The 27,806-nt window shown below is 45.3% G+C and overlaps 2 protein-coding genes across 6 annotated transcripts in view; both read left to right on the top strand.

Moving 5' to 3' along the window:
- Cfap92 (cilia and flagella associated protein 92 (putative)) overlaps nt 1-19,856 on the top strand; it is a 49,765-nt gene extending 29,909 nt beyond the window's left edge. The window contains exons 9-15 of the mRNA XM_052174260.1: nt 764-1,668; nt 5,038-5,232; nt 9,053-9,350; nt 16,959-17,123; nt 18,056-18,262; nt 18,343-18,499; nt 19,561-19,856. Of these exons, the coding sequence (XP_052030220.1) occupies nt 764-1,668; nt 5,038-5,232; nt 9,053-9,350; nt 16,959-17,123; nt 18,056-18,262; nt 18,343-18,499; nt 19,561-19,793 (2,160 nt within the window). The 3' untranslated portion in view covers nt 19,794-19,856. The remainder of the gene's footprint in view (nt 1-763; nt 1,669-5,037; nt 5,233-9,052; nt 9,351-16,958; nt 17,124-18,055; nt 18,263-18,342; nt 18,500-19,560) is intronic.
- A 4,115-nt stretch (nt 19,857-23,971) lies between these two features.
- Nucleotides 23,972-27,806, top strand: part of Aplf (aprataxin and PNKP like factor) — a 42,953-nt gene continuing 39,118 nt past the window's right edge. For 2 of the 5 annotated variants that reach the window (XM_052174254.1, XM_052174255.1), the window contains exons 1-2: nt 23,978-24,316; nt 27,388-27,459. In XM_052174254.1, the coding sequence (XP_052030214.1) occupies nt 24,221-24,316; nt 27,388-27,459 (168 nt within the window). In that variant the 5' untranslated portion in view covers nt 23,978-24,220. Of the gene's footprint in view, nt 24,317-26,566; nt 26,627-27,353; nt 27,460-27,806 lie in introns of those variants that run through there. The other 3 variants (XM_052174257.1, XM_052174258.1, XM_052174256.1) reach the window with 3 other exon arrangements.

The raw sequence follows: 27,806 nt of genomic DNA, 5'->3' as shown, positions 1-27,806 counted from the left end.
GTGCTGGAGCTGAGCTGGAGTTCGGGGCAGGCACAGGCTTGCTTCCCATTGCTCCTCACACTTGCTGCGCAGCTGTCTGAGCACAGCCCCCTCCCCAGCCTTCTTCCCACCTTCCCTCTGACATCTGCACACTCCCTTCAGCCTTTAGCCTGGGCTTATTCTGGCTTTGCTTGTTTACTTTTTGTGGAGCTCTAACATACATAAGGTCCTGACTTTGGCTCTCACATTGCAGAAACTCAAAGGATCCAGGCTGGCATCCAGGCATCTCTTCATACTTTTCTTAAGCTATAGCCTTTGTCTGGCTTCTGTTCTTCCAGGTCATAGCATCAGGCATCTGTGCACGGAGGGAACCTCAGCCACTCCCAAGTCTGGTTGACTACAGTAGCTCATTCCACCACTTAGTTCATCCCAGTAGGATTGCCTTTGCTAAAATACACTTCACTTTACCTTGTCTTTGCCCAGAATTAGGACTGCAATTAGAGCAGATGTAAAAAGAAGCCTTCTGCCTACATCTCCTTGTCACTTGCTGTTTGGGAAGGGGGAGGGGGATCACTTGTCCTTAAGCCTGTGGCCCGTGTCTTGTGATGCTCGAGCCTGAATAACCTCACAGTGTGTGTCTGATGAAGGAAGGAACTCAGGCTTCAGGGCTGAGCAGTGAGTGTGCTCTGCTGGGCACACAGGTGGAATATGACCTGCTGTTGCTCTCTCTTGTAGAGTTGGTGCATACACACAGAGTGTGACACGCTGTCCCTCTCTCTTGCAGAGGCTGTGCAGTCCTGTGTACTGCAGATACCAGTTCCACAGGACTCCAGTTCACGAGACCAAGAGAGAACCCCATGGGACTCACGTATTTTTTCAGGATATCAATGTCATCTTCCTTGGGGCCATGCACCCCAGTGACGTGAGGGAATACCTGGAGGGGCCCCCCATGGTAGTTGAAGTTCATGACAGGGACCGGAAGTCAGAAGAGTATTCCCGGAAGCCTGCCCTGTTTGGAGAGGACTTCATAGATTCATACTTCAATCTCCAGGCTTTTGTCTCCTCCAGAGACACAGAGACAAACCCCTTTGAGTCGCAGAACAAGATCTGGGATCCTTATGGGGTTGCCCGGGTCAGTTTTGCTGACCTCCTTCTTGGTTATAAGTACTTGAACCTGATTGTCCCCATCCACAACTGTGAGCCAAAGACTCCCAACTGGAGCCAGGATAGCAGGAGCAGAAGGGCGATGGGATTCCAGGCTCCTGCAGAGGTCCTCCAGCACAATTCAATTCCCATAGGCAACTACCTGGAGGCCAACTCTTTACTCAAGCTCCGAGTGGACATTGCAGTGCCTCTGAGGAACTGGTTCAGAGCTCCCGAGTTCGACCTACTGGGTACTCATTTTGGTCGCATCATTTTTGTGTTCAACGCCAAGAACCTGTCTCTCCTGCAGAGCCTGCTGCAGGACATCACCAGGATCAACGCCAAAGCCCTGGACCTGGACAGTTATCCCCTCCAGAACATCCAGCAAATCCTGTCGGCCTTCAAGGTGCGTGTGAAGATCCAAGAACAACAGAACCTGGATGTGCTCACTGGCTTCCATCTGCTGGATGGGAGGATCCATCTTTTTATTCTAGAAGGCTTGGCAGACCATGGCTTGAGGCGGCTGTGGGAGAGTTACCAGAACAGGTAGGTAGACTCTGTCCCATTCAGAGGAAAGCAATGGTGGTCTGGATACAGGGCAAATGGAACAGCTCTTCCAAAGCCACTCAGTGTTCTCTAGACCCTGATAACAGGCAGACTTGGCTGTTTGGCTGGAAGGGGAAATGTAGGATTGGGCTAGTGAGATGGCTCAGTGGATAAAGTTGCTTTCTATGTCATTGCCGGGCCCCAAGTTAAATCTACAGAACTCACAAAAGGAAAGGAAGGAACTGGCTCTGCAAAGTTGCCATCTGATATCCATGCATCTGCATTGCCATGGTGCACATAAAGATGATGATGGTGGCGGTGATGATGATGATGATATAAGCAATTTTAAATGAAACAGAATTTAAGGTGATTTAGAATATAGTACCCAGAGAGGGTTCCGTGTGCTTTAGGTTTAACTCGTTTGAGGGACAGGCTCCCTCCCTCTTTAGTGCGAAGGCAGATTTCATGGCCTCAGACTTCATTTGGCAACAGCAAGAGGCCAGAAATGTTTTATCTATCCAAGAAGGGGATGTACTACTGTGGGCCTGTCCTGATGTGCTGACAAGCCAGGAGACACCAGAAAGAAGTATGACTTCTCTTCAGATGTATACCTGAGACAACCAAAAATGTATACCCACACCAAAATCTGTAAATGAATGTATAGTATATAGTAGTCAACAAGTAGAAACCAGCTGGGCGTGGTGGCACATACGTTTAGCCCCAGTACTCGGGAGGCAGAGGTAGGTGGATCTCTGTGAGTTGCAGGCTAGCCTGGTCTACAAAGTGAGTCCTAGGATAGCCAGGACTATTATACAGATATGTGCCCCAAAAGTCAGCCAACCAAGCCCCCAAAACCCAGAAAACAAAGCAAAGTAGAAACCAGGTGTCTGTCAACTGATCATCAGAATGTGGCTTGTGACGTGGAAAGGTAAAGTAGTGTGATGTGCAGTAGGGCACCTATAAGTGGTCACAGAGCAAGATCTGACTTCAAAAACCCAGTCAGAAAAACAAACAAACAGAGGTTCATGGCAGACAAAAGTCGGAGAAAAGGATCTCTTTCAAAAAGTGCTGTTTGGACAAGTTTTTGTCCACAGAAAAAGAAAAGGAAAACAAGTTCCTTTCAAGCCATTCATAAAAACAAATTCAACTGATTAAAATCTACGTGGTTTTCAAAAAGTAATAATATTTTTATTAAGTTCATTTTTATGTGTCTGAGTGTTTTATGTGCATGTTTGGCTGTGCACCTTGTGTGTGCAGTCCTGTGGAGGACAGAAGAGGGCGTTAGATCCCTTAGAACTGGAGTTACTGATGGTTTTGAGTCACCACATGGGTGCTGATAACCAAACCCTGGTCCTCTGCTAGATCAATAAATACCCTGCACCACTGAGCTATTTCTCTAGCCTCTTTATGTAGGCTTTAAACTTTTTGTTTTGAGGTAATTACATATAAGCGTACACTCAAAACTGTGACCAAGAGATCCTCTGTATCCCTTCCAAGCATCCCTCTGATGCGATATCTAACCCAGGGTTCTGACAGTGCCGTGCAGGCACGCTGCAAGTGAAGTCTGTCACATATGAACTATGCAGTCACTCTAATCAAGATGCAGTATTATTTGTGTCACTTCAAGGATTTTTCCTGTTGCCATAGTAACCACACCTACCTTCCTTCATAGTTCTTAATTCCCAGCAACCACCAATTTGTTCCATCCTATGGTATTATTTTTTTGAAAATACTATATTAAGTTTCAAGTACTAAGCATTCTTTGATCATTTTTTAGAAGCATAACTGATTTTTGTAAGCCGACAAGCCAACTTGTTGAGTGAAGGAGTTGTCTTTGTTTTGGGAAATTCTTTGGTGTTTTCTACATAGGCCATCATGTAAGAGGGGCAACGTCCTCCCCTTTCTAGTCTGCCTGCTTATGAGTCCAGGCGTGCTGGGGAGGGTTTGCAGAGCTGTTTTCTGTGAGCAGTGGGGGGATAAGCGAGCTCACCTTGTTTTGCTGCTGCTGCTGCTGCTGCTGCTGCTGTGCAGAAGGCATTTAATCTTTCTCTGTGGTGTCAGGAGTAAGGCATCTGTCTCTTTGTTCTGTCAGCTCCAGGAGACATGTCTCTCTCTGCCTGCTGTGCTAAGGGTTTCCAAGAGCATTCCTTCACACAGTGTATGAAAGGCAGTTGCAAGTAGACTATCACACCTCTTTTAAACTGTGAACTTGGAAATAATTAAGAACTCACAAGTTGCAAAAATAGTAGATGCTCATTCCCCACTTCCCTGTCTTCAACATCTTTATAACCTCCATGCTCCATTGATTGACAAAGTACATCCAGCTAGACTAAGATAGTCTGAACTTTTAAAATCCTTTGGGTGGGGGTGAGGGGAGGGTAGAGAGATAGGAAGTTTCACTTTGCAACCCAGGCTGTCCTGGAACTCAATAGCTTAGGCTGTTTTTAAAATCCACATCAATTCCCCTGTCTCAGCTTTCTGAGTTCTGGGGTTGTAGGTGTGAACCATCATGCTCATAGTTTTAAGAATCTATTTCTGAGAAGCAAAAATATCAAAAATTTAGATGACAAGAAAACAAACTCATGATATTAGACTAGAGAAAAATTTCTCCAGTAAGATACAAAGAATAAGAGAACGATACATCTTTTGTCTATATACAAAGGAGAAGTTTTTGTTCAATAAAATACCATACATTTTTGAAAATGAAAGCAACAAATTGAAAATATTTGCAATGTATGGAATAAGATTGGCAGTCTCAATTAAACACACACACAAACACACAACAACAACAACAACAACAACAACAACAACATGCTGTGTTAGCATGGTGTGCATGGGGTCTGTGGTCCAGCACTCAGGAGGGAGATATAAGAAGAGATCATGACCAAGCTATCCTGGGCTACCAGAGAGAGACTGTAAATGAAAGTTCTATGAATCAGTATGGCAGCAATTAAACATCTGAATGGAAGCTTGGTGTTTGACTCAGAGATTTCACATAGGGGGAACTACAGTGTCCAAGGAGAGGTTTCCGAGGGAACAGGAGGATGGGCACAGATTTCACCAGGTTTCACTTATAGGAGCATCACATGGGACACTTATAGGGTGGCTGTATTTAGGAACCTGGCCAGGTTGCTACTGTTAGAGAACCAAGGGTGAGCCCTGATCAAGGGGGACAGAGGACCAGGAATGGGGACAGCTGGCCTCAGCTGCCTGTTTTCAGGGTTCCATGTTGGGTCTACCAAGTGTGTGTACAACCATTACATTCTATACATTGCTTTTAAACAAGTGAAAGAAAACCCCTGCTGGACAGAGCAAAGCTGTCCAGTGTTCCCAGGAGTCACGGACAATGCTAATCCTCTTCCTTTCTAGTGTTACTGCCTCTAACCGTGCAGCATGCAAGGTGCTCTACGACTCCAGGTTGCTCTTCCGCTACCGCCTGTACGCTGACCTGGAGACCATTCTGTACCACGTACATCTGTTCCGGCCAGTGTCAGTGCTCTTGCGGTACCCTGGACTCTATGTTCGTGGAGCTGTGTCACAAATGGCCTTTCAAGCACTGTCCAGGTGAGTGTGGATGGGGCAGGAGGGACATCCCACTAACTGGAGGCCAAGTGGGCAATAGGGATGGCAAACAAGAATGTCCGACACTTCCCCAGGCTCCAGGAGAAACAGCAAGGGGCTCTCCTGAGATGTCCAAGCATGTTAGCTGAAAGGGGACTGGCCTTTAGAATGAGCAACTCTGCCTAGTCTGCTCCCATGGGGAACATTCTAGAAGGATCTGAGGAGGAAACAGATGGTCAGAGTATAGTTTCCAGTGCGCACTGGGGAGATAGACTGCTACATCAGTTGCAGCCTTTCCTTTGATCCAGCGCTTCCCTCCACTTCTGCCCTAAAGTCAGTCCCACAGACACCCTATTGCTGAGAAGGCCTGTTGCCAAACAGCCAGCTCTCTCAGTAAGTGTCCTCTTTGCCATGCCCTGTCTACCAGCCTTGCCTTTGTACCAGGTGTCCCGAGGGGTTCACCATCCCTCTGCAGACCAGCCTTGGCTGAGGGGTGTTGGAACCGTGAGACCCCAGTTCAGAGGAGCTGGACATGAGGAAAAGTAATGAAGAAGTGCAGCATGGGTAATTGTGTGCATCCCTTGAGGCACAAGAGAGCAGCAGGGCATCTGGGGAGGCAGGAAAGAGCGGCCTTGGCGAGCCAGTGGACATTATTACCCTGAAAGCCTCTCCCAAGCATGGGGTAGGCTGTAATCCCCACCTTCCTATTTTTAGGAAGTTCTGACCTCAGCTAGTGCTGTCAAATTGGTAAGGCAGAAGGAGAGTAAGGAGTTAAGGGGGCACAAGCCCAGGAGGAAGAGAAACGATGGAAGGAGAGCTCAGGGCAGAGCAGGTTTTCACTTGCTTCTTGATTTCTTCCTACAATCAGGGAAGGGTCTGGGATGGATGCTCTAGCATTTGTGTGTTAGAGACAAAGGCTAGACCTTCCATTTTGGTAGATGACACAATAGAGTTGGGAGCTGTGGAATCTATAATGGGGGGCAGGGGAAATCAGTGTTCACAATATACTTTACTTTTTCTATTTTTTTTTTTTTTTGAGACAGGGTTTCTTTGTGTAGTCCTGGAATTCACCCTGTAGACCAGGCTGATCTAGAACTCACAGAGATCCTCTTGTCCCCACCTTCTAAGTGCTAGAATTAAAGGCATTTGCCATGTGATGCTTGATCTTAATTATCAACTTGATGGTATTTAGAATCACCATGGAAACATACTTCTGGGTGAGCCTATTGAGGTATTTCCAGATAGGTTAACTCATCCTGAATGTGGCCTGTACCACCTCATGGGCTGGGGTCTTGGACTGACTAGGATGAAGAAAGTGGGTGGAGTACCAGCGGTTTTTATTCTCTGCTTCCTGACTGTGGATATGACATGGCCACATCCTCACCAGGATGGACTCTATCTCCTTGGAGTGTAAACGAATCAAGCCTGCCTTACTTAAATTCACTCTTGTCAGGGGTTGATCATGGCAAAGGGAAAAATAAGTAATACAGAAACTTGGTCCTGAGGAGTGAGCCGGTTGCTGTGACAAGCATGAGGCGTGGTTCACATGTCCTTGTTCCAGAGAAGAACTTGGAGCTGGGACTTAGAGAGCCATGGAATGCCATAGCAGACACTGGTAAGCCAATAGACTAGGAATCTGAAAGTCCAGAAGGCTGAGAGAAATGCCGGCAGTTGAGGCAGGGCTGGTAAGGATTCAGACAGAAACAAGGAATCTAATGACCTAGTGGCCATTTGTGTTGTACGCAGTGCAGAATCCGGCTACATTAGGACAGTGCCCTGAGAACCAGTGAGGCTCATTCAAACAGTGACAGGCTGCTTTGTTTGGCAGAAGAAAACCCAAGATGGGAGAGCACTCAGGCACTGTCATAGTTACTGCTTTCTGATCTGATTCAGGTCAACGTTGGGGGTGGGGGGATGGCGAGACCAACAAGTGAGGCAGAAAGATTACAGAGAAACCCTGTGTTCAGTAGGAAAGGTACCCAGAGGGCCAGAGGGAAGGTCCATCTTGTAGAAATGTAGAGTCATTTAAAGAGCGAGGTCCTAATCTGAGAATACCACCGAGGGCATCAGGGTAGTGTTGCCCACCAGAGTCAGCAAAAGGGGCTGACGCATTTGTGGTCCAAGTACGCCAGACTGTATCTTGAGCTGGCAGAACGTGGCAGTAGTGTCCACGTGGTACTGGATTTACAGGCATTATAATTGCAAGAGTAATGGAATCATGGAGACTTGTAGAAAGATTCTTGAAGGCCAATGAGACCAGACAATATGTGGCATGGTTGGCGTGCCCGTGAGGAGTTCCTGAAAGGCCACTGCATGAAGCTGTGAAGATAAGACTCAGCTTCAGTGGAGATCTCGGGACGTGGGAGATGTCAAGACCACGGGGTGTCAGCTAAGAAAGACAGCTGCAGAGTGGACTCTGTCCAGGAACTCTAATGTGCCTGAGTGCTGCTGGAGTTGGAGTGGGAGGGTTTGGAGCCCAGGTGATTCTGTCACAAGTTCCAGATGGTAGATGGGGAGCTTCTGGATTTGATGTTTGTCCTATTGCGTTTGGTTTGCTTTGGTCTGGTCTCATCCCTTTGGGATGGGAATATTATTCTGTGTCATATATATTATTCTGTATATACTTGAAAAAAACTTGTTTTTTTTTTGGTTGTTGTTGTTGGTTTGTTTTTTAAGGTACTCACAGTTAAGAGATTGCCTCAAATCTCAGAAAAGGCTTTGGATTTTGGACTTTTGAGTAATTCTAGGACTGTTAAACACTGTATGGACCTTGTGAGTTGGATTAAACTAATGTATTTTGGATTATGAGACAAAAATAAGACTTTATGATCAAGGGGTGGAATGTTATAATGTCTAAGTGATGCCTTTAGCAGTCAAATTTATGAGCATTGGACTTGTGGTGGATAATTTTGATTGTCAGTGTAATGGTATTTAGAATTACCAGGGAACCATCTTTCAGTGTGCTTGTGAGGGTCTTTCCAAAAAGAATTCACAGAATAAAGGTTTTCCCTGAATGCAGGCCATTCATTAGGCTGGGGTCATGAACTGAATAAAAAGAGAGAACTTGTACCAGAGTTCATTCCTTTCAGCTTCCTGCCTGTGGTTGCAGTGTGACCAGTTACCCTATACTTCAACTCTCCATGCCTTCTAGTCCACGAGGGCCTGCATCCCTTCCAACTGAAAGCCAAAACAAACCCTCTGCTTTCAAGCTGCTTCTTGTTAGGTATTTGATCACAGCAACAAGTGGCTAAGGTACTGCTACTGCCACAGTCACTGAGTCCTTTCTTTGTTTCTGACAGTTGTGGAAAGAGTCCACTAATTCAGGAACATACCTCACCTCAGACTTAGGGGTGGTGAGTAGCACCCAGAAGTTCCCAGACGCTGTCAGTGTGGATCTCGGGTCCACTGCAGGCCAACCTAGGTGTGGTCCATTGTTACCCATGGGGTTCAGGAGGTAGCACTGCCACTCAGGCCTCAAGCTCTGTGCTGGAAAGAGCTGTGATTACATCATCCTCTCTACTGCAGGAGGACTCTGAGATCTACCCTAACCCTAACCCTAACCCTAACCCTAACTAGCATATTGGGGTACTTCCCTAGTAGGGTGTGGAGTTGATGAAGACCGTGAATAAAGAAAAACACTCAGTACATATTGTGGGCAGCCCCTAATTTTAGCAGGCTTTGGGGTAGAGGCAGATATCAGGAGTCCTAGCCACCTAAACCATCTCTGACCCGGCCCCACTAATCAACCTGACCTTTCCGTTCTGCTGTGAAGTGAGCATATTTATACAGGCGAGGCTGAGTGGTGGGCCGTTCCTCATTTCAGAATCCATGGCATCTGTCACAACAGCACCAGGCTCAAGGAGGTAGTTATGAGAGATCTGCTGCCTTCCTCCTCCATGATTAAAGACCTGAGCCAAGAGTTTGGGATACCCATTTCCCAGGAAGATCTCACAGATGCAAAGCTGTTGGCCACATTGCCCCAGCCCGATGCCAAAGATGAGGACATCCAGCGTCGGACTTCTAATCTCCCACTGGAGATACAAGCCCACCAGGAGAAGTACCTGCAATGGCGGAACAACATGCTGCTAAAGAACCAAGTCCAGAGGGATAGCCTCATCCAGGTGGGCGTTCTCTCTTCCTCCATGCTGGGGCACCCAGACTCCAAGGGGTTAGGAAGAGATACAGGCCAGATAACTTTGGCCTCTGCTTTCTCTTCTGATTTGGGACACTGGGCTGGACAGGCAGCAGTATGGAAGGCAAGACTGAATTATGCTAGAGCATTGCTTCCGGTCCCATTTATCTTAGCTGTCCTTGAATATGAGAGAGAGTGAACTTAGGCATAGAATACTTACCACAGTACCAGTGTTTATTTTAGAACTGCTATGGGCATAACATCTTGCTTAAGCTGCTAAGGCCACGGGTATTATATATTCTATAATACACATGTAATATACAATATAATTAATATATAAATAAATATAGTATATTTTAGATAAACATATGTAATGAATATAATATGTAATAGTAATAAAGTATATAAAGTAGGAGAAAACATGAAAAGGAGATCATAGAGATGCTGGTGAGGTGATGGGAGATCAGCGGTGTGTGGTTTGGATAGCTAAGGATATTAACTTAGCCCAAGCTAGCTCCAACATATTGGAAATGCAAACATCCGAAGTGTGACTTGAATCTGTCTGCTCATGGTCTCTCTTTGTGAGGCCCTCACCACTCTCTACCTTCATGTTCCACTTATAGTCTCCAAGGCCCCCTTCTGTGTGTCTATCATTATTTACTTATTGGTGGCCATTTCTTTAGCAATTTAAAGGTATTTTAACTATATGCCAATGCATTTTCTGCTAAAATTGTGCAGATTTTATTTTATTTTTTGAAATACACTTAGGATTAGAATTGCTGAATGCTAGCTCCATTGCCTAGATCATATATTATTTTTCAAAATAATAAGTCAATATATGAATGCAGCCAGTTTTTACTACTTTGAAGGTTCTTCTTTTTCTTCTCACCCTCTGCCCCTTGCCCCCCTTTCATCCTCTAACATTAGGTAGGGGAGAAACAAGGATAGAGGAGAGAGAGAGAAATTAGGAAAATCCCTGAATCTATTTTCTTTCCTTTTGTTTCTTCTTTGACTATGGCTACTAACAAACCACAATCAATCTCCCTAAATGAACAATAACCACTCCCCTTGATTCTCAGGGCTCTAGCATTTATATATATTCTGAAAAGTTCCCAGAATTTCAAACATCGCACAATCACAGAAACTACCTGCAGCTGACAAAGCCATGCCTCTGCTAGGGCACAAGGCAAATCATAGTCAGCTGCTGCAGTCAGTTCAAAGCAGCCCCATAGCTCCACAACCGATTTTAAAATGAAAGCACGTTCTTGTAATATTTCTGTGTTTTTTAAAAGAAACTAAAATTTCAAAATTATCACTACATGTTCACACTAATCTTGTGTGGGAAGCCCCATTTTGTACATCCATGCTATATGCTACAAGTCAGACTTTGAGATGTTTAATTTCTGGTGTTTAACAGGTTTTTGAAGAGGTTTTTAAAGTTGCACTGCTTCCTGATGAAGCCTAATATCTCTTCATAGATTTCTTGATTACTTTGCCCATGTTTAGGTAACATTCTATTCTGAAACCCTTAGAAACAATCCAGTAGCATTAATTCTTTGATTTTTATTTTAATATATATATATATATTGAGACAGAGTTAACCATGTAGCCATGGCTGACCTGGAACTCACTGTAGACAAGGCTGGCCTCTAATTCACAGAGACCCATCTCCCTCTGTCTCCTAAGTGCTTGGATTAAAGGCATACACCACTACATTGGCTTTTTTTCACTCTTTCAATGAATGGAATCTTTAGCAGAAGTCATTTTAAATTTAGCATTTTTTTTTATATTTTCTCTCTCTTTTTGCTTTACTTCAGAAATCTTTTCCTACTCCAAGATTATGAATCTTTTCTTCTTTGAAATACTTATTTGTTTGTTTATTTTGAGGGTGGGGGTGCCTCAGGATCTTATACATGGCAGACAAATATTCTACCACTGAAATCCATTCACAATCCACGTTCACTCTCTCTCTCTCTCTCTCTCTCTCTCTCTCTCACACACACACACACACACACACACACACAATAATTGCAACACATTAAACAAACAAATACAACTCCTCTACAAATCTCTGATATATCGCCCTGATCCTTATTACCCATGTCTATATCTATGAAAACAGTATCTAAATCAGGATGGGTAACATTCTGCCACCCCCAGAGTGTCACACACCTGTTAATCAGTATTTGGTTCCAAGTCCCATGCATCTATTTTGTATTGAACTTTGCTTAATGGAGTCACACATGTGTGGTCATGTGCATGTCTGGCTTTTATCCCACACGAGTACTTCCTAGGATTTCACATGGTTTTGCATATAGATTTAGCTCTGATCAAGTTTTGAGTATATACCATGGCAGATTTACCCACCTTTCTACTAAATTGTGTGTGGATTGATTCCACTGGAGTTTTTTGTAGGTTGGTGGGATTGTTGGTGGCTAGGCTTCCAACATTTTATACCGAACCTGTTTGGGGGAGCCACATGCCAGTTCCTTTTGGCTACATAGCTGGGGAACTTCACTGGGCCACAGAGCAGGCTGCCATTTAGCTTCCCACTGCTGCCATCTCAAAGTGGCTGTGTCGTTTTACTCTCCTTCCCACAAATGCAAGGGAGTCCCACAGATACTTTATAGGCATCAGTTTTTATTATTTGGTCACTCTGGGGATATATGTTGGCATTGCATTTGATTTAATGTGTTTTTATATTAAACCATAATAAATAGCATAATATAAATATAAAACAAAAATATAATTTTTATATATGTTTGGATGTCTTTTGTGACATGCTTGTTCAAATTTATGCCTTTTCTCTTTTTTTTCATTGTAATAAGGCTGTACTTCAATGTCCTTCACATTAAAGGATTTTACCTCCATAGTAGCTAAGCTAAGAGTTGACAGTTCTGCTGTGTCAAGGAATGAATTGTAGGCAAAATCATTTGGATACAGATTTCCTGCTATGATCAAAACTATTTGACATGAGTGATTGTCATCATTCTCAGCCCACAGGGAACAGGTTACATTCATTTAAGTGGGGTGTGTACTAAGATGGTCTATCCATGAAGTCATTCATAAACTGTTTCAATGAGCAATGGTACAGACATTAGGTGAGGGTAAGATTCTGGTTCATTGGCTGTGATGATTTTGAAAAGCATTTGTCTTAGGGTTTCTATTCCTGCACAAACATCATGACCAAGAAGCAAGTTGGGGAGGAAAGGGTTTATTGAGCTTACACTTCCACATTGCAGTTCATCACTAAAGGAAGTCAGGACTGGAACTCAAGCAGGTCAGGAAGCAGGAGCTGATGCAGAGGCCATGGAGGGATGTTTCTTACTGGCTTGCTGTCCCTGGCTTGTTCAGCCCGCTCTCTTATAGAACCCAAGAGCACCAGCCCAAAGGTGGAACCACCCACAAGGGCCCTCCCCACTTGATCACTAATTGAGAAAATGCCCCACAGCTGGATCTCATGGAGGCACTTCCCCAACTGAAACTCCTTTCTCTGTGATAACTCCAGCTTGTGTCAAGTTAACACACGAAACTAGCCAGTAAAACATTCATCTAAGAAAAAGTAACTTATAAGGTCCTCTTCTTCAAAGTTGATACAATAATTATAAATATGAAGTGAAACATTCAGTCTCACCCTTTCTTGTTCTCTTATAAAGCCACCTCCCAAACTGAGATAGGAGAAGCTTGATTTCAAGACCATTATGTGTTGTTTTGTTCATTTCCTTTGCCTGTTTGTTTGTGTTTTCCTGTAATTCTTTAAGGGATTTTTGTGTTTTCTCTTTAAGGGCTTCTAGCTGTTTACCTGTGTTCTCCTGTATTTCTTTAAGGGAGTTATTTATGACCTTCTTAAGGTCCTCTCTCATCATCGTGAGAAGTGATTTTAGAACCGAATCTTGCTTTTCCAGTGTGATGGTGTATCCAAGTGTATCCACTTGCTATGGTGGGAGAACTGGGTTCTGATGATGCCAAGTAACCTTGGTTTCTGTTGCTTATGTTCTTGGGCTTGCTTCCTGCCATCTGGTTATAGCAAGTGTTAACTGCCAGTCGCTGTATCTGACTGGAGCCCATTCTTTCTGTAGTCTAGGTTGTGTCAGAACTCCTCAGAGTCAAGCTGTCTCTGTGATCCTGTGATTCTGGGATCCTGGGTGTGTCTGAGCTCCTAGGAGTCAAGCTGCCTTTGAGACCCTGAGATCCTGGTGTGACCAAGCTCCTGGGATCCTGGGATCCTGGGTGTGTTAGAGCACCTGGAAGTGGAGCTTCCTCTGGGTGATGTGGGACTGGCTGCGAAGCTTGCGTCCAAGGTCTGCTCAGGGCACTGGCCCAGACAGGAAGGAACCTGTGCCACCTTTTTTCTTTTTTGATAAATATAAGCGTGTTTTGCTTGCTGTTTCAGCAATGTTTTCTTATCTTTAGTTAGATTTGAGTTATTTGTCAGATATTGCATATTTCTTTTTTCTATCTGTGGTGTGTCTTCTTATTATCTATTGTTGCATTATTAAGAGGAGAATTATTTAATATTAGCAGGTGCTAATTCATCATTTGTCTCTAGATGTTGTGTGTGTGGGGGATTCATTTCCTTGACTTCTGTGCCCACACAACTGAATGCACCCTTTGTCTAGATCTGATAATCTAGCTAAAGCCCCTCTGACCCCCAGGTTCTTTGAGCCAGGGTTTCTCCATGTAGTCCTGGCTGCCCTGGAATTCTCTGTAGACCAGGCTGGTCTCAAACTCAGAGACTGGCCTGTCCCTGCCTCCTGAGTGCTGGAACTAAACGCACGTGCCATCACCACTTGGCTAGACTGAAGTTTACAGGCTTTCTGTTCACTGTGCTTCTGCAGTGGCTCTTCACTGTGTGATGTCACTTGACATGGCTTCTTTTATAGACGTATGGCCTGCTGTTTCCCTCTGAGTGTTTAAAAAAACTATTTTGTCTTTGTCGTGTGACTTTTCAGGGGAAATAATAAACATTTATTAAGGCACCAGTGACAGATCAAAGAAAGGTGTCTGTAAGTCTAACTTGATGGACCAGGGAGTTAGTTGGAATTTCCTACAGGGCATGGGTGACTGCTGCATTACTGGCAGATCCACCCAAGCATGGGTGAGGACTCAAAGCTGCATTCTTGCAGCCCCCTGCGCTGCTTGCAGGCCACGTGGACAGCCAGCCTTTCCTCCCCACAGCTGCTGCTGTTTAAATAATCTGGGTCCTTAGAATGTACAAACTTTCTGACCTTGTTAAGTTTCTTCTCCTTCGTTCCCTAATGCTTCAATTCTGAGGAGGTGGCTGCACCCCAGTCCTTGTTCTCTTTAATTTCACTGAGAATGGTGTGGAATTTCTATGATATTTCTGACGTGTTTTATTTCCTTGAGATGTATCACTGTGGTTGTTGCTACTTCTGTCTCCCCACTCTCTATCTGGCTTTTACACACATTCCTTGAATTCAGGCTGCCTGTTGGTAACACACCACAGGCTGGTTTGCCTGTCTATCCATTCAGAAGCTTTGTCACTCCTGCAGTGAATTTCATACACTTGATTTAATTTCAAATATTTATATACCCAGTATTTTTTAAAGATTTATTTATTTATTTTATGGATATGAGTACACTGTAGCTGTACAGATGGTTGTGAGTCATCATGTGATCGCTGGGAATTGAACTCAGGAACTCTGCTTGATCCGGACCATTTGCTCTGGCCCAAAGATTTATCTATTGTTTTATGTAAGTACACTGTAGCTGTCTTAAGACACACCATAAGAGGGCGTCAGATCTCATTAAGGATGGTTGTGAGCCACCATCCATGTGGTTGCTGGGATTTGAACTCAGGACCTTTGGAAGAGTAGTCAGTGTTCTTAACTGCTGAGCAAGCTCACCAGCCCAGTATTTTTCTTTATATTTGTTCTTGTTTCATATATTTTTGGAATCTTTACTTGCTTCTTTTAATTGCTTTTTTTGTTTTTTTTTGTTTTGTTTTTTGTTTTTTTTTGTTTTTTTGTATCTACCTTAAACCTAAGCCATGCCTCCCAGTTTTCACTTGCAGACTGGTTGGTCAGGGTGGGTCTTTTTTTCTCTTACTTCATGTGTTTCTCAGGCTACTTTGGCTGTGACTCAAATTCTTGATTTCTTTCCCCAGGTGGCTCGTTTGACCCTCGCTTTGACTTTAATGTAATGGGAATAGCATGGGAGGAGCATCAGGGCTCAGGGCTGGAAGAAGAGGGTATTGTGGAACACAAATTAAACCTTCTGAGAATAGGAAGGAGCACAGAAAAATAAGGAAATGTTCTTACCTACGGTCCATTCCGGCCACGACCAGATCCAGTGGCGCCTCTGGCTGGTCTTCTTGCTGTGACCTGACCCTTGACCTGCCTTGGCTCTGTTGCTGAAAGCCGCAGCAGCCACGTCTAGCCTGCATGGGTGCTTTCCTTGTGTGTGAATAACAATTGTCACCCTTCTTCTGACTGTATCATCCTTGTGTGTGAATAACAATTGTCACCCTTCTTCTGACTGTATCATCCTTGTGTGTGAATAACAATTGTCACCCTTCTTCTGGCTGTATCATCCTTGTGTGTGAATAACAATTGTCACCCTTCTTCTGACTGTATCATGGTCCTCGCTGGGATTCTAGCCAAGCCATTGGCCTGTGTTTCAGTAACCATCTAGACCTTAAATGCTTTTTTGAGCAGAAGGTAGTTATCGTTCCAAATCTAGGAGGCAATGGCAGCAAGGTGAGAGTGTGGGTGGGCTCCTCTGAGCCATCTGTGCCCTTTCGGGTTCCGCCCACCTTCTCCTGCCTTGTTTCCTGTTTCATTTTTCCTTTCTGTTGTTCAGCCAAGCTGATCTCTTTTTTCCTCTGTCCTTTTCAGTTTTTCCTCCTGGTGTTCCTGGTGATTGGCCCCAGGCCTTGCTCATACTAGGCAATGGCTCTACTCCTGCGCTGCCCCACCAGACCTTGCTTTGTTTTAGACAGGTTCTCTTGATGTAGCTCAGCTGGCTTCAAACACACGATCCTCCTGCCTTGGCCTTTCAGGTGCTGACTTTACTGGTGTATACACATACCATGTCCAAATTATTTTATTTATAAATTCCCAGGATGCTCACCTAGGGAAAAAAAGTAAAGCCACCTTATTTCTTCAGCATCCTTCTGAAGACGGAATGGTCCTCACTCCCTTGCCAGGTTTTCTGGAGAATCCCCCTGTTCCTGACATACCCATGAAACACAGTACTGAGCCAGCCTTGGGCTAATGATGTCCATTCCTGTGGCCTTAGGACACAGGGTCCTCTATCCACATCATGAAAGTGCCTTAGCCTTCTGACCATTTAAACTAAGTCTTTATCTTTCCTACTAGGTATATGCAGGAATCGTGAATCAGTGTGGGATGTAGTTAGTGTCCTTGGGAAGTCTTAAGATTTTAGTCCTCCAAATTCCACTTTGGATAGTGACACATTGGACTAGATGGCCTTTTGTCATGGCTGTGCGACTGTAAAGTCCATTGGTACCCAAGGATTTTTGATCAGTTTGCACAGTCTCTGCTCTGTGTTAGAGAACATTTGCTGCACATGAGAAGGGCCTGGTATGGGTAACAACTGGTATCTCTTTTTTCAGAAAAATATCACGGAAGCCTACCAGTTCACCAAGAAGTCTCAAAAGTCAATGGGGAAGGTAATTAGAATTTCCATTCCTGAGAACAAAACTGTCCACAACTACAGCACCCAGACCATGAATTCCACAGAGCTTGCTAAGAAGCAGATGTTTAAAGAGATGGCCAAGGTGAGTGACAAGGCAGCTGGCTAACACTCTGCCTTACTCTATTGTTCTTATGAAGAGACACCATGACCAAAGCACCTCTTAGAAGAAAGCATTTAATTAGGGTTGAGGGTTACTTGATGATCATCATGGTGGGAAGCAGACAGGCGTGGTGCTGCAGCAGAAGCTGAGAGCATTACCTCCTGATCCCCAGGCAGCAACAGCAAGAGGGAAAGGGACACAGGGCTGCTGTGTGCTTCTGAAAGCTCCAAGTCCACCTTCCATTGCCACACCTCCTCCAACAAGGCCACACCTCCTCCAACAAGGCCACACCTCCTCCAACAAGGCCACACCTCCTCCAACAAGGCCACACCTCCTCCAACAAGGCCACACCTTCTCCAACAAGGCCACACCTCCTAATTCTTTTTAAACAGTTCCACTCCCTGGTGACTAAGCTTTCAAATATATGAGCCTATGGGTGGCATTTTCATTCAAATCACCACACATATAAGCTTTTCTTTCTCTGACCAAGGGTGGGTGAAGTCAACCATTTAGGGACAATGGACAAAGGATCAGGTGATGGGAGAAGGGTGTGACTCTCCATGCTCTAGAGAGAACCAGAGGTGCTCACCATATGCTCAGACACACATGGTTGAAAATAGCACAGAAGCTGTTCTGGGGAAGCACTGTACTATGGAGACACCTGTCAGCCATAAGAAAAGCCATGTAGGTTTGTAGCACCCAATACATGTAGAAAATGGATTTCTCTGTCAAAGGAGACAATGATGTGACACACTCACATACATGTCTGCTTTAAGAGTTTAGTTCATTTGAGTATGCAGTGTCAGGACCTTGTGTCCGTATGTCCCTAGATGCTTCTGATCCTGCTGGAAGCTTGACTGTTACCAAGCCCTATTTAGTGCTATTCTTATGAGACGTTGTCTCCTCACTTCTAGGAGCCAAGGAAGAGATTCACATATTCACAGAATTACCTCTCAGCTATGGTAGATCTTCGGGATCCAAAGGAGGAGGAGAAGAAAGCCCAGAAGAAGTCCCGCCAGGCCTGGCTCACAGCCGGTGGGTTCCAAGTATGGGGTCTTCAGAGCACCATTGGAAGCAACCAGCAGGATCTTAGACTGCCACCCATCAGAGAGCTAACTGAGGTCTTCAGGGAGGAGCAGGGCCTCAAGTTGGGGTGCTTAGGGGTGTCCTTCCAGCTCACTCACTGGCTGCTCTTCTGTAGGAGTGGCAGGAAAACGCATTGTTTGCTAATGTGCTGAAGCCTGTGTTGGATCGGGACAGGTGGAGCTGGAGCCAGCGCCACCTGGATTTCGACCTGTACAAGAAGCCGCCACTTTACTTTCAGTTGCCCCATCTTTCAGCTCCAAAGCTCTCATCTGGTAAGATAACAATTGTGAGCCGTGCCTGGAGGAACTGCTGGCAGACAGCTCTGGCCCGCTGGGTGTCTTTAGCACTGTGTGCTGGGTTTGCATTTGTAGTCATCCTTTCTGGGTTAGGAAACCAGGATTTGGAATGGGTCTGGGAGACTAGGGCTGAAACTCAGGATGCCTGGGCTGTAGGTCTGTGTGTGGTGTGCTGATTGGATGCTTTTGGACAAATCTGTTTGGGCCTGATTTCTTGGCTATAAAGAGGGAGATTAGAAGGTATATTAGTAACTTGTGACGTTTCAACATTGTGATGTGGGACTGGCCTCTGGACCCCTGGCAAGCTCAGAGCAGAGACCCAGGAAACTTCTAAGTCCTCCATTCTAGTTCTAGATGCTGCTGGAATTACTGGGGGAAAGTGAACAGAGGCATAGGTCTTGCTTAACCAGTCTCCCAAGTCCTTTTTCTTCCCTTATACAGTCTGTTTATAGAGAACATTTTTTTTTTCTCTAAAAGAAGCTAAAACCTGTTCAGGGAGAGCATATACATTTATCTAGCAGTGAAATATGCCAGGAAAAAAAAATCAGAGAATGCTAGATTCAATAAACAAGGGGATCTCTCTTCTGGACTCCTGAGGGACCAGGCTACACTGCAATAGTTCCACAAAACTGAAAGCAGTGATAGCTTGCCTGACAGGTGCTCTCTGCCTAAGTGTGGATGCTGCTCCTGAACTTGAGGGCACACCCTTGTTTTTCTGAGACTGGGGAGAACCTGTGTGCTGCTGCCCCAGTTCAGAGTCAGTGGTGCTGTAGATGAGGCTCTGGTGAAGGAGCAGCGTCCCCTGACCAAGCTTCCCCTGTCTCGAGGAACAAGTTGTTTAACATCTGTGAGACGGTTTCCTTCTCAGTGAGGTGGAAGCCTGTTGGCTGCTCTGGGATGCTATGTGAAGACTGTGCTACACAGTAGGTGTTAGGTGACTGCATTGCTTCCTGCACAGGGTGGGGAACATACAGGCAAGCAGTGGGTGAGGGTGCTTGGTTCATGGGCTCCTCACTCACCCACCTGTCTTCTCTCAGGTAGGAGGCAAAAGGCAAACATCGGGTCTTCTGAACGACGTTGGCGCAGTCAAGTCACATCAAAGGCACCTAGTTCACATGAAAGTTTCTCTGTGCAACCCCAAGACTTATTCTCTCTTAGTGACCATCATCTGGTACTAAAGACTCTGTCTCACCTAGCCTCCGCATCTCATGAATCTTCAACGGGACTATACCAGTCAAGTCCCACCCTCCACGGCCGCTGGTTTCATTAAAGTGGAGTATAACGAAGGGGCTTAGCCCAGTACCTAGCACCCTGTACCATAACCGTATGTCCCCGTTACAAATGCATTCTTGTTCCAAGAGCAAGCGGTTCTATGTGTCTGGTCTGTTTTGTTTTGTTTTGTTTTTTAATGGAGGGGGCATGTGGGGCTCACCTGGGGGTTATGATGACAGAGTCCAGTGTGGATGGGGCAGCTGGCACATGATAGCGTGGCTTTCATATCCTGTAGGTGGATGAGAATGTTAGTCCCTCTAGCATCTGCTGTTTCTCACAGTGGTCTGGAGCAGATGTTCAGAGTGGACCCCTGCTGCCCCCTGTGGCCCTTTCAGAACTACACCTCTGCTGTCTCAGCCACACTGCCTTTCAGCACTGAGACCCATGAGGACTCTTCCTTAGCGCTGTGGGAGTCTTCTGTCAGCTGGTCTGTCAATGCAACACCCAGATCCAGAAATTTGTCTAAAACCCTAGGCCAGCACTCAGTGGGCTCAATGCCACTTTTAGCAACAAGAGCTCCATAGAGTAGCCCCTGCTCCTAACTCTAGCTGGGTGGCTCCTCTTTATTTCAGGGAGCTTTTCTTAACCTGGAAATTTCCAGAAGGAGACTATAGAACCCTTAACATGCGGGTACTACAGGCCCCAGCCCACAGCAATCAGTTTCTGTCCTAGACTTGGCTTCTTTTTGTTTGTTTGTTTTTTGGATTTTTTTTTTTTTTTTTTCTGAGACAGGGTTTCTCTGTGTAACCCTGGCTGTCCTGGAACTCACTCTGTAGACCAGGCTGGCCTCGAACTCAGAAATCTGCCTGCTTCTGCCTCCCAGAATGCTGGGATTACAGGCGTGTGCCGCCGCCGCCACCACCACCACCACCAGGCTAGACCTGGCTTCTAAGGTGGAGAGTAAATACAAAACAATGCCATGGCTACTGGCTGCTAAGTGACGTGGATGCCGTGTCCCAGTAAGCTAGATGTTCATGTTTAGCTTACATTGTCCTAACAGGGCAGACAATAGTTATTTGGGACTTCTTCTAACCACACACTACTTGACCCACTTGACACAGCCAGGGGTTTCCAGGTAGACAGGGCAGAGGTGGTGTCTGGCATTGGAGTGCTCTCCCAATGTCCCTGGAGACGCCTAGAGGCTAGTTGTATCCCTCTGTAATAGAAATACGAGGAGGGAATCCAAATGTGGGAGGCACGTGTGCTGTGCTCACTCACCCCCAAACTGAGTTGTGCAAACACCAAGACTATGCCTCTCATCCCCAAGTCTATGATTCATCTCAGTAAGTCTCCAAGCCGCCAGGCAATGGATTCTTTGCTCTCTATGCCTCCTTTAAGCTCTCTGCCGGAAGTTCAGAGTGTTGTGACTGAAGGCCTGGCAGCAAGGAGCTCTGTGTTTGCCTGTGTTGGGCATGTGGGCTCCTTCTATACAGCACAGTTCTCTCAGCCTATCAGGGAACAACCAGCCATAATGAATATATGGCCCGTGTGTGTGTGTGTGTGTGTGTGTGTGTGTGTGTGTGTGTGTGTGTGTGTAGCCAGTGAGGCTTTCTGCTTGGGAAATAGCCTTGGGACAAACCTAAAGCATGAGGATATCTGTCCTCCTAGACTAGCTGGGCAGCTCACCTCTCTTGCTGTTTGACTGCTGCAGACTCCATGACCACTGCTGAATGAGTCTGCCTTGTTTCCAGTCCCCGCCTCCCACAGCAGTGCCCAAGCCATTTTATGTCAGAACCACAGAAGGCTTCCAGACGTTCTGTGTCAGCAGAGCTCTTCCTGGGCTGCTTTCCTAACTGTCCCAATTCACCTTTTGCATCCCTGTTCTTACTCTATTCTACTAAATGAGCCGGTCCACAAGCAGGACAGATGACAAACCCAGAAAAAGTTTCTTACTTCATATCGACCTAGTGCTAAGCCCTGTCCACAGTCTGGGCTACTGCCCAGTATGGTAATGGGAAATGCTAAGGTTAAGGGTTAAAGTCTGAGTCATGGTCAGGATCAGGGATAAGAATGAAGGATTAGGGTTAGTATCCTAGTTAGACCTTTTGTCAGCACAACACAAGCCAGGGTCATGGAGGAAGAGGGGATTTCAATGGAGAAAACAGGCAAGTCTATGGGGCATTTTCTTGATTCCTGATTGCTGTGGGAGTGGTGTCACCCTTGGGCAACTGCCATTGGTTGTATAAGAAAGCAAGCTTAGCAAGCCGTGAGGAATAAGCCAGAAAGCAACCTACAGCTTCTGCATCAGTTCCTGCCTCCATGTTCTTGCCTGGAGTTCTTGCTGTGACTTCCATTCATGATGAACTACAAATGCAAGTTGAAGTGAACTCTTTCCTGCCCAAGTTAATTCTGGTTTCCTGGTTCTGTGTAGAATTTCACTGGAGTTTTGATTACGAAGAGGGACAAAGAGCTCGAGTGTCCCTCAAGTCCATCTTCAGCCTAATGTAAGGTTAAGGTTTAGATAGGACCAGCATTTGACTATCTGTGACATCTTCAGTCAAGGTTGGCCCTGCCCATTACTGCTGCGGCTCTAGTTGCTGCAGCAAGGCCTTCTGACAAGTTGATAGGACTGTGAAATCTCTCTGGGGAAAAGTCTCTGTCTTGATAGGTCTGCCTTTTGACTTTTCATCCAGCATGAGATTACTGAGGAAAATTCCAGTCTCTTAAGGCCCAGTGTCCTGATAGCCAAAATGAGGGTCCCAGTGACTCTTTAGAATAACTCCATTCCCACTAGGCTGGTGACAAGGTGGCCTCTTGGGGAAGAGAAGACCTTGTTGCCTCATGGAGGCATTGGGGATCAGACTTCAACTCTACCACAGGAAGACCTTCTTGCAGAGTCCTGTAGTGCAGACCTCAATATGGAAGAGAAAGCCCTCCAGACACAAGGCCTTGCTGAGTCAGTCCTTGTTAGTATTCTAAGCTCCACCCCATAATTATCTGGCAACAGCCAGGTATGCCCCGCCCCAGAGACCTGGCCCACTATAAAAGGGGCTACTTGCCCCTCCCCCCTCATTGCTCTTGCCTCTTGGCACTCTCACCTCTCAACCCCTCTTGGGCTCTCCTCCTCTCCCCTTCTCTCCACGTGGTCATGGCTGGCCTCAGGCTTCTTTGCACTCTCTCTCTCTCTCTCTCTCTCTCTCTCTCTCTCTCTCTCTCTCTCTTCCTCTCTCCCCCTTTCTCCTTCTCTGCCTCTCTAACGCCCATCCTCTGTCCTGAATAAACTATTCTATACCATGTCTGTGTGCGTGTGGTCCCTCCGGGGGTTAGAGGTGCCTGGGCATGGGCCTGCCAAGGCACCCCCTTCCCCCACAGCGCCTGTGCCACATTCCCTAAACCCCCCTCTCTCTTTTTATGACCCTTCAGTCCTCAGCCACAGGAAAGAAAAAGATCTTAAGAGAACAGTGTCAAACTCTGGGCCAGGCTTCCTCCTGCACCAGAGAAAGTTCCCTCTAGCTAGGAGCCCTGAGCTTAGCAATTGGCTTCAAGACCACCCTTGCCCCCCCCCCCCCCCGTAGATTTGCGCCAATTCCCCGACCCCCTGACCCCCCATAGGTTTGCTTTCTGGAATCCAGGCCTTCACCAAAGGGAAAGACAGGCCTGCTACAGATCCCAGCCAGAGAAAAGGCCTCTTCTATACAGAAGGAAGAGTCTCCGGCCCCATGAGCCAAGTGCCTAAGCCAGGCTTCTGCCTTTGAAAATAGAAAGTCCACTGGCTGCAGATCCATCTCCAAATGAACATGGGGCTCCTGCGCAGGAAAGTTAATGACTCTCGAGGTTGAACCCTAAAAGTCTAAGTCCAGACAAACTTCTTGGGTTAGGGAAGACGGTCCTGCCACACAGGCCTTATTCTAGCTGAAGCCATCTCCTTATGGAAGGGAAGGGGAAGAAGCATATACACACACCATACTTCATTGGGAAAAGAACATCCCCCTGTTGAAGTCACAGGGCCACCAGGCCAGCACTGTAGCAATTTAAACCCTCAAGCTAACCCTCTCCAAAGGCCTTAACGTCAGCCCCACCCCAGCCCCAGCTCGAATCAGCCCAGATGCAGAGATGCGCGTATTGCCTTCTGGGATTGGTAGTTTTTCCATGAGGTCTGGACGCCGGAAAGGAGCCGAAGGGTGGGTGGGTGGGTGGGGGGGGTTGTCTGGAACTACAAGACCCAGAATTCCATGAGTCCTGTGGGAGGAAGTGCTGGAAGATTGTGGGTGTGAGTTCCAGTTTTTAAGCTAAAGTTTGGCGGTGAGGTGACAGGTAATCCCTGCAGGAATTACAGGCTCTCAAGGAGTGGGGATTCGGAAAGGGAACAAGCACACTCACTAGAAAAGGAGCCTCGGGCTTTACACCCCTTCGGGACGTGCCCCGCGTGTCTGAAGGAGGTGGCTGCGAGGTATCTTCCTGGCGAAGGAACCTGCTCTTACCGCCATGTCTTCGGACTTCTTTCTGCAGCCTCTGGACGGCGGTCCCCGCGTGCCCGTGGGGCCGGGGCAGACTGTGATAGGCCGTGGGCCGCTGCTGGGAGTAAGTGAGGGAGGTACCCCCGGGCGCGGGCAGCCAGAGCTTGCTCGGCTGAGGCTGTCTGTCTCCTGTCCTAGGGAACTCCACGCCTTGGCTCTGCTTGTTAAGATTTTATAGGTTTGGGGCAAGCAACGTTAGTCAAGTCACAGATATTTCTTTTTCGTGCCTGTAAATCGTACGGAATGACTTAACATCATTATCCTATCCAGCTGCCAAAATGGGGCCAAATCCAAGTTGAGCAAAATTCGAGTTATAAGATGTAAAATGTAAACAGACCAAGTAAACAAAAGCGCTATTAGTATTTAAAGACAAACAGTACTCTAAAGGTTAACGTGTCACATGTTGACCTACAAAGCTTACAGTATTTACAGCACTGTATGGCCCATCACAGAGAAGGTTGACCACCCAGTGACATCCCCTAAGCTGACTTCTTTTATCCCATGGCCTCTTCTGTGGGGCTGGTGGGTCTTATCAGTCATAGCAGTATCCCTTTTGGTAGTATCAGTAGCTTCCCTTAAGTTGTCAGGGTAGTGAACCAGGCATTGTTCTAAAGAGATACTTTCATTTACTACTTTCAAAACTTTTGAGTCAGGTGCTTTTTATTAGCCTCGTTCAAATGAGAAAGTTGGAGTATAAACTGGTCATTAACGGGTGGTACATGTATAAATGGCCCCTAAGCTATATTCTTTACCCTCTGTGGGAAGAGTAGGAACCAGAGCATTTGCAGTTTGTACTACGAAATTATATTCAGTGATATTCAACCATTTAGCATTGCCACTCTAGAGAACTTGGCAGTGGAGTTAAAATATCACAAGGAAGAGATGGGTTAGCCAGTAAGAGCCTGTAACTTCTTACATAGGACTGAGTTGCCAGCGCCTATGTTGGGCAATTCACAGATGCTTGTAATTCTGCCTCTCCAGACATGCATATCCTGACACACAGGTATACATATATAATAAAAAGTAAAAATTTAAAAATTCACAAAAAATCAGTTTTAAAAATCTCTGCCATTATTTTAAACTGAAGTGGCTGGTATTTTCTGTGTTCTTGCTGTCCTGATTCCTCTTTTCTCTCTCTCTCTCCTTCCCCATTATCATAAGAGTTTTGTTCTCCAACTTAGATTGTTGGATTGGTGTTTATGTTTTTCTTGAGCATGGTAGTTTTGTAATTTCTGTTTCTGGGTTGTGTTTTAGATTTTGATATGTTTTGCTCTAGTTGTTGATTCTTGGAGGATGTGTTGGTATATTTAGGTTATCTTAAATATATTTGTCTTTAAAGAGAGGGTCTCACTACGTAGTCCAAGCTCCCCTTGAACTTGCAGTTTTCCTGCCTTACCTCCAAGAGCTGAGTTCACAGGCATGTATATACCCAACAGAACCACTTTTTTGGGGTCAAGAGCTGATGTTTGTAATGAAATAAACCATGTGTCCACCAGAGGTCACACTGTACTTTTGTATTATTCAAAATATCCCTTTCTTCCTAGTGCTAGGCATACTTAAAAGATAGATATAAAAGATCTGTTATTGTTATGAATAGTGTACAAAAGGAAGGAAGCCTAAGATGGACTGTTAGAGGAACCATCTTGCTATATCATGGTTTCATCGTGGCAGTCTTCTGATGCTTAGTGAAGTACCAATGAGATCTTGACAATCAAAATAAGAATAGGAACGTCTTTCTCTGGGCTGCAGTGATTTTGCATGTCTCTGATTGCTTCTGAATGATTTTACATGGGTCTAGTCATGTGACTGTTTTCTCACATAAACCATCTGTATTTATTAGTAAGAGTAAGGATCTTGAACACTGGCTATTCTGGGTAGGTACCCAAGTTACCTACATCCCCTGGGCTTTTGGGACCCAAATATGCAAAATGAGCAGGAGCTGCAGTAGCATTAGGGTTCATCTCAGTGTGTAGCTCAGCGTGTGGTGATGCAAATGAAATTCTGGCCCAGTCAGGCAGACATCACAGAGCATAAAGGACTCTCTCAACTGCTTTTTTTTTTTTTTTTAAAGTTAGGATATTTACTTCTTTGAAGTAGCCATATTTTAAATGAAGTTTTGAAGATTTTTTTTCTAGAAATTAAAATTTTCAAATAACTCTTTTTTTGGGAAGAATTACTTTTTGTGGTCCTTACACTGTGGTGACCCTGTGTGTTTCATCTGATTAAGTGTGGATTTTGACAAGTGAGTCCCGATTTGTAGCAGTTTCCATGTTTTTGCAGCCTTACTGGGTTTAACTTTATCCATTTCTATAGTAAGCTTTGAGAGAGAATGTTGGTTCTGCTGTATGTAACGCTAGACTTCGAGTACTTGATGGTAAGTGAGCCAATCATAAGGCAGGTAATAGACCCATGATACTGTATAGTTGTTACTTAAGAGGTTCTTCTCATGTGTCAGACCCGGCTAAAAAAGTTAATCTCAATTGTGACATTTACTATGAGGTAGGAAGGACAGTAGTTTTCAGCATTTAAAATATAAACAGTTTGGACCGTTGATGTGGGTAATGATTGTGAGTGTAAGTTGACCCCTAACGGGAAGTGATTTATATTGAAGACAGAGATGCTTATCTCTTCTTTAATGTCAGTGTTTGGCTTGGGCTGGTTCCCCCTGCTTTTTTTTTTTTTTTTTTAACTGCCACATGTGGTCCCAGAACAGAAATGCAGGTTGCTTATCCGCGTCTGGCTAACTTTATGGTCACACCCTTCAGAGGTACCACTTAATTTAAGACAAGCTGAATTTTTATATTTGAAATGTTTCCTAACTAGTACATATTGGGTATTTTTTTCTTGTTTGGTAGATTTATTAGTAGGAATCCTGTCTAGGTATGCGTCATGTATGGGAACTGGAGGGTTTGGGGCTGCAAAGACTGCAGGCGGTTTTGGTCTTCATTTACTCTTTCATGACTTTGGTAGGCCTCTCACCGCCATTTTGTTATCTGTTAAATGAAGGCAGTTATTTGACAAGCAGTTCTTTAGTTAATAATATATTTAATGTCTAGCCTACTAATTTCGTAAGCATTGCTAAGGGTGTGTTTATTTTCTAGGAAGCGTCTATATTTGACATTTTCCCCCCTGTAGATAACAGACAAAAGAGTATCCAGAAGACATGCCATTCTTGAAGTAGTTGACAGTCAGCTTCGAATCAAACCAGTGAGTATACTGACATATTTTAACCCTTTGCCTCTTGCCCTTCTAGCAACTGACTGGAGAAACCTAAGGCTCAGAGATAGGGAATTTATGTCAACCCATTTTCCTGATACCTGCGAGACAAGTACCTAAATAGTAACTTATTTCTCATAGTAGAGAGCTGAACTAAATGGCTAGATGTATGGAAGATGATTGCCTGAGTGTAAATTGTAATTTTTTTCATAATTTCCATAGGAATACCTGTAATGTGGGTAAGTATACGTCCTGTGTAAACGAGCTGTGATCCCTGGGACACATGTGAAAAGCCATGTGTGTCTAACCACAGTGGCCAGCGGAGCCGAGACAGTGTG

This window comes from Apodemus sylvaticus, chromosome 2 (assembly GCF_947179515.1).
Source record: "Apodemus sylvaticus chromosome 2, mApoSyl1.1, whole genome shotgun sequence".
Taxonomy (NCBI): domain Eukaryota; kingdom Metazoa; phylum Chordata; class Mammalia; order Rodentia; family Muridae; genus Apodemus; species Apodemus sylvaticus.
Note: the sequence above shows the minus strand (reverse complement) of the source record. Positions and strands in the feature narration are given on the sequence as shown.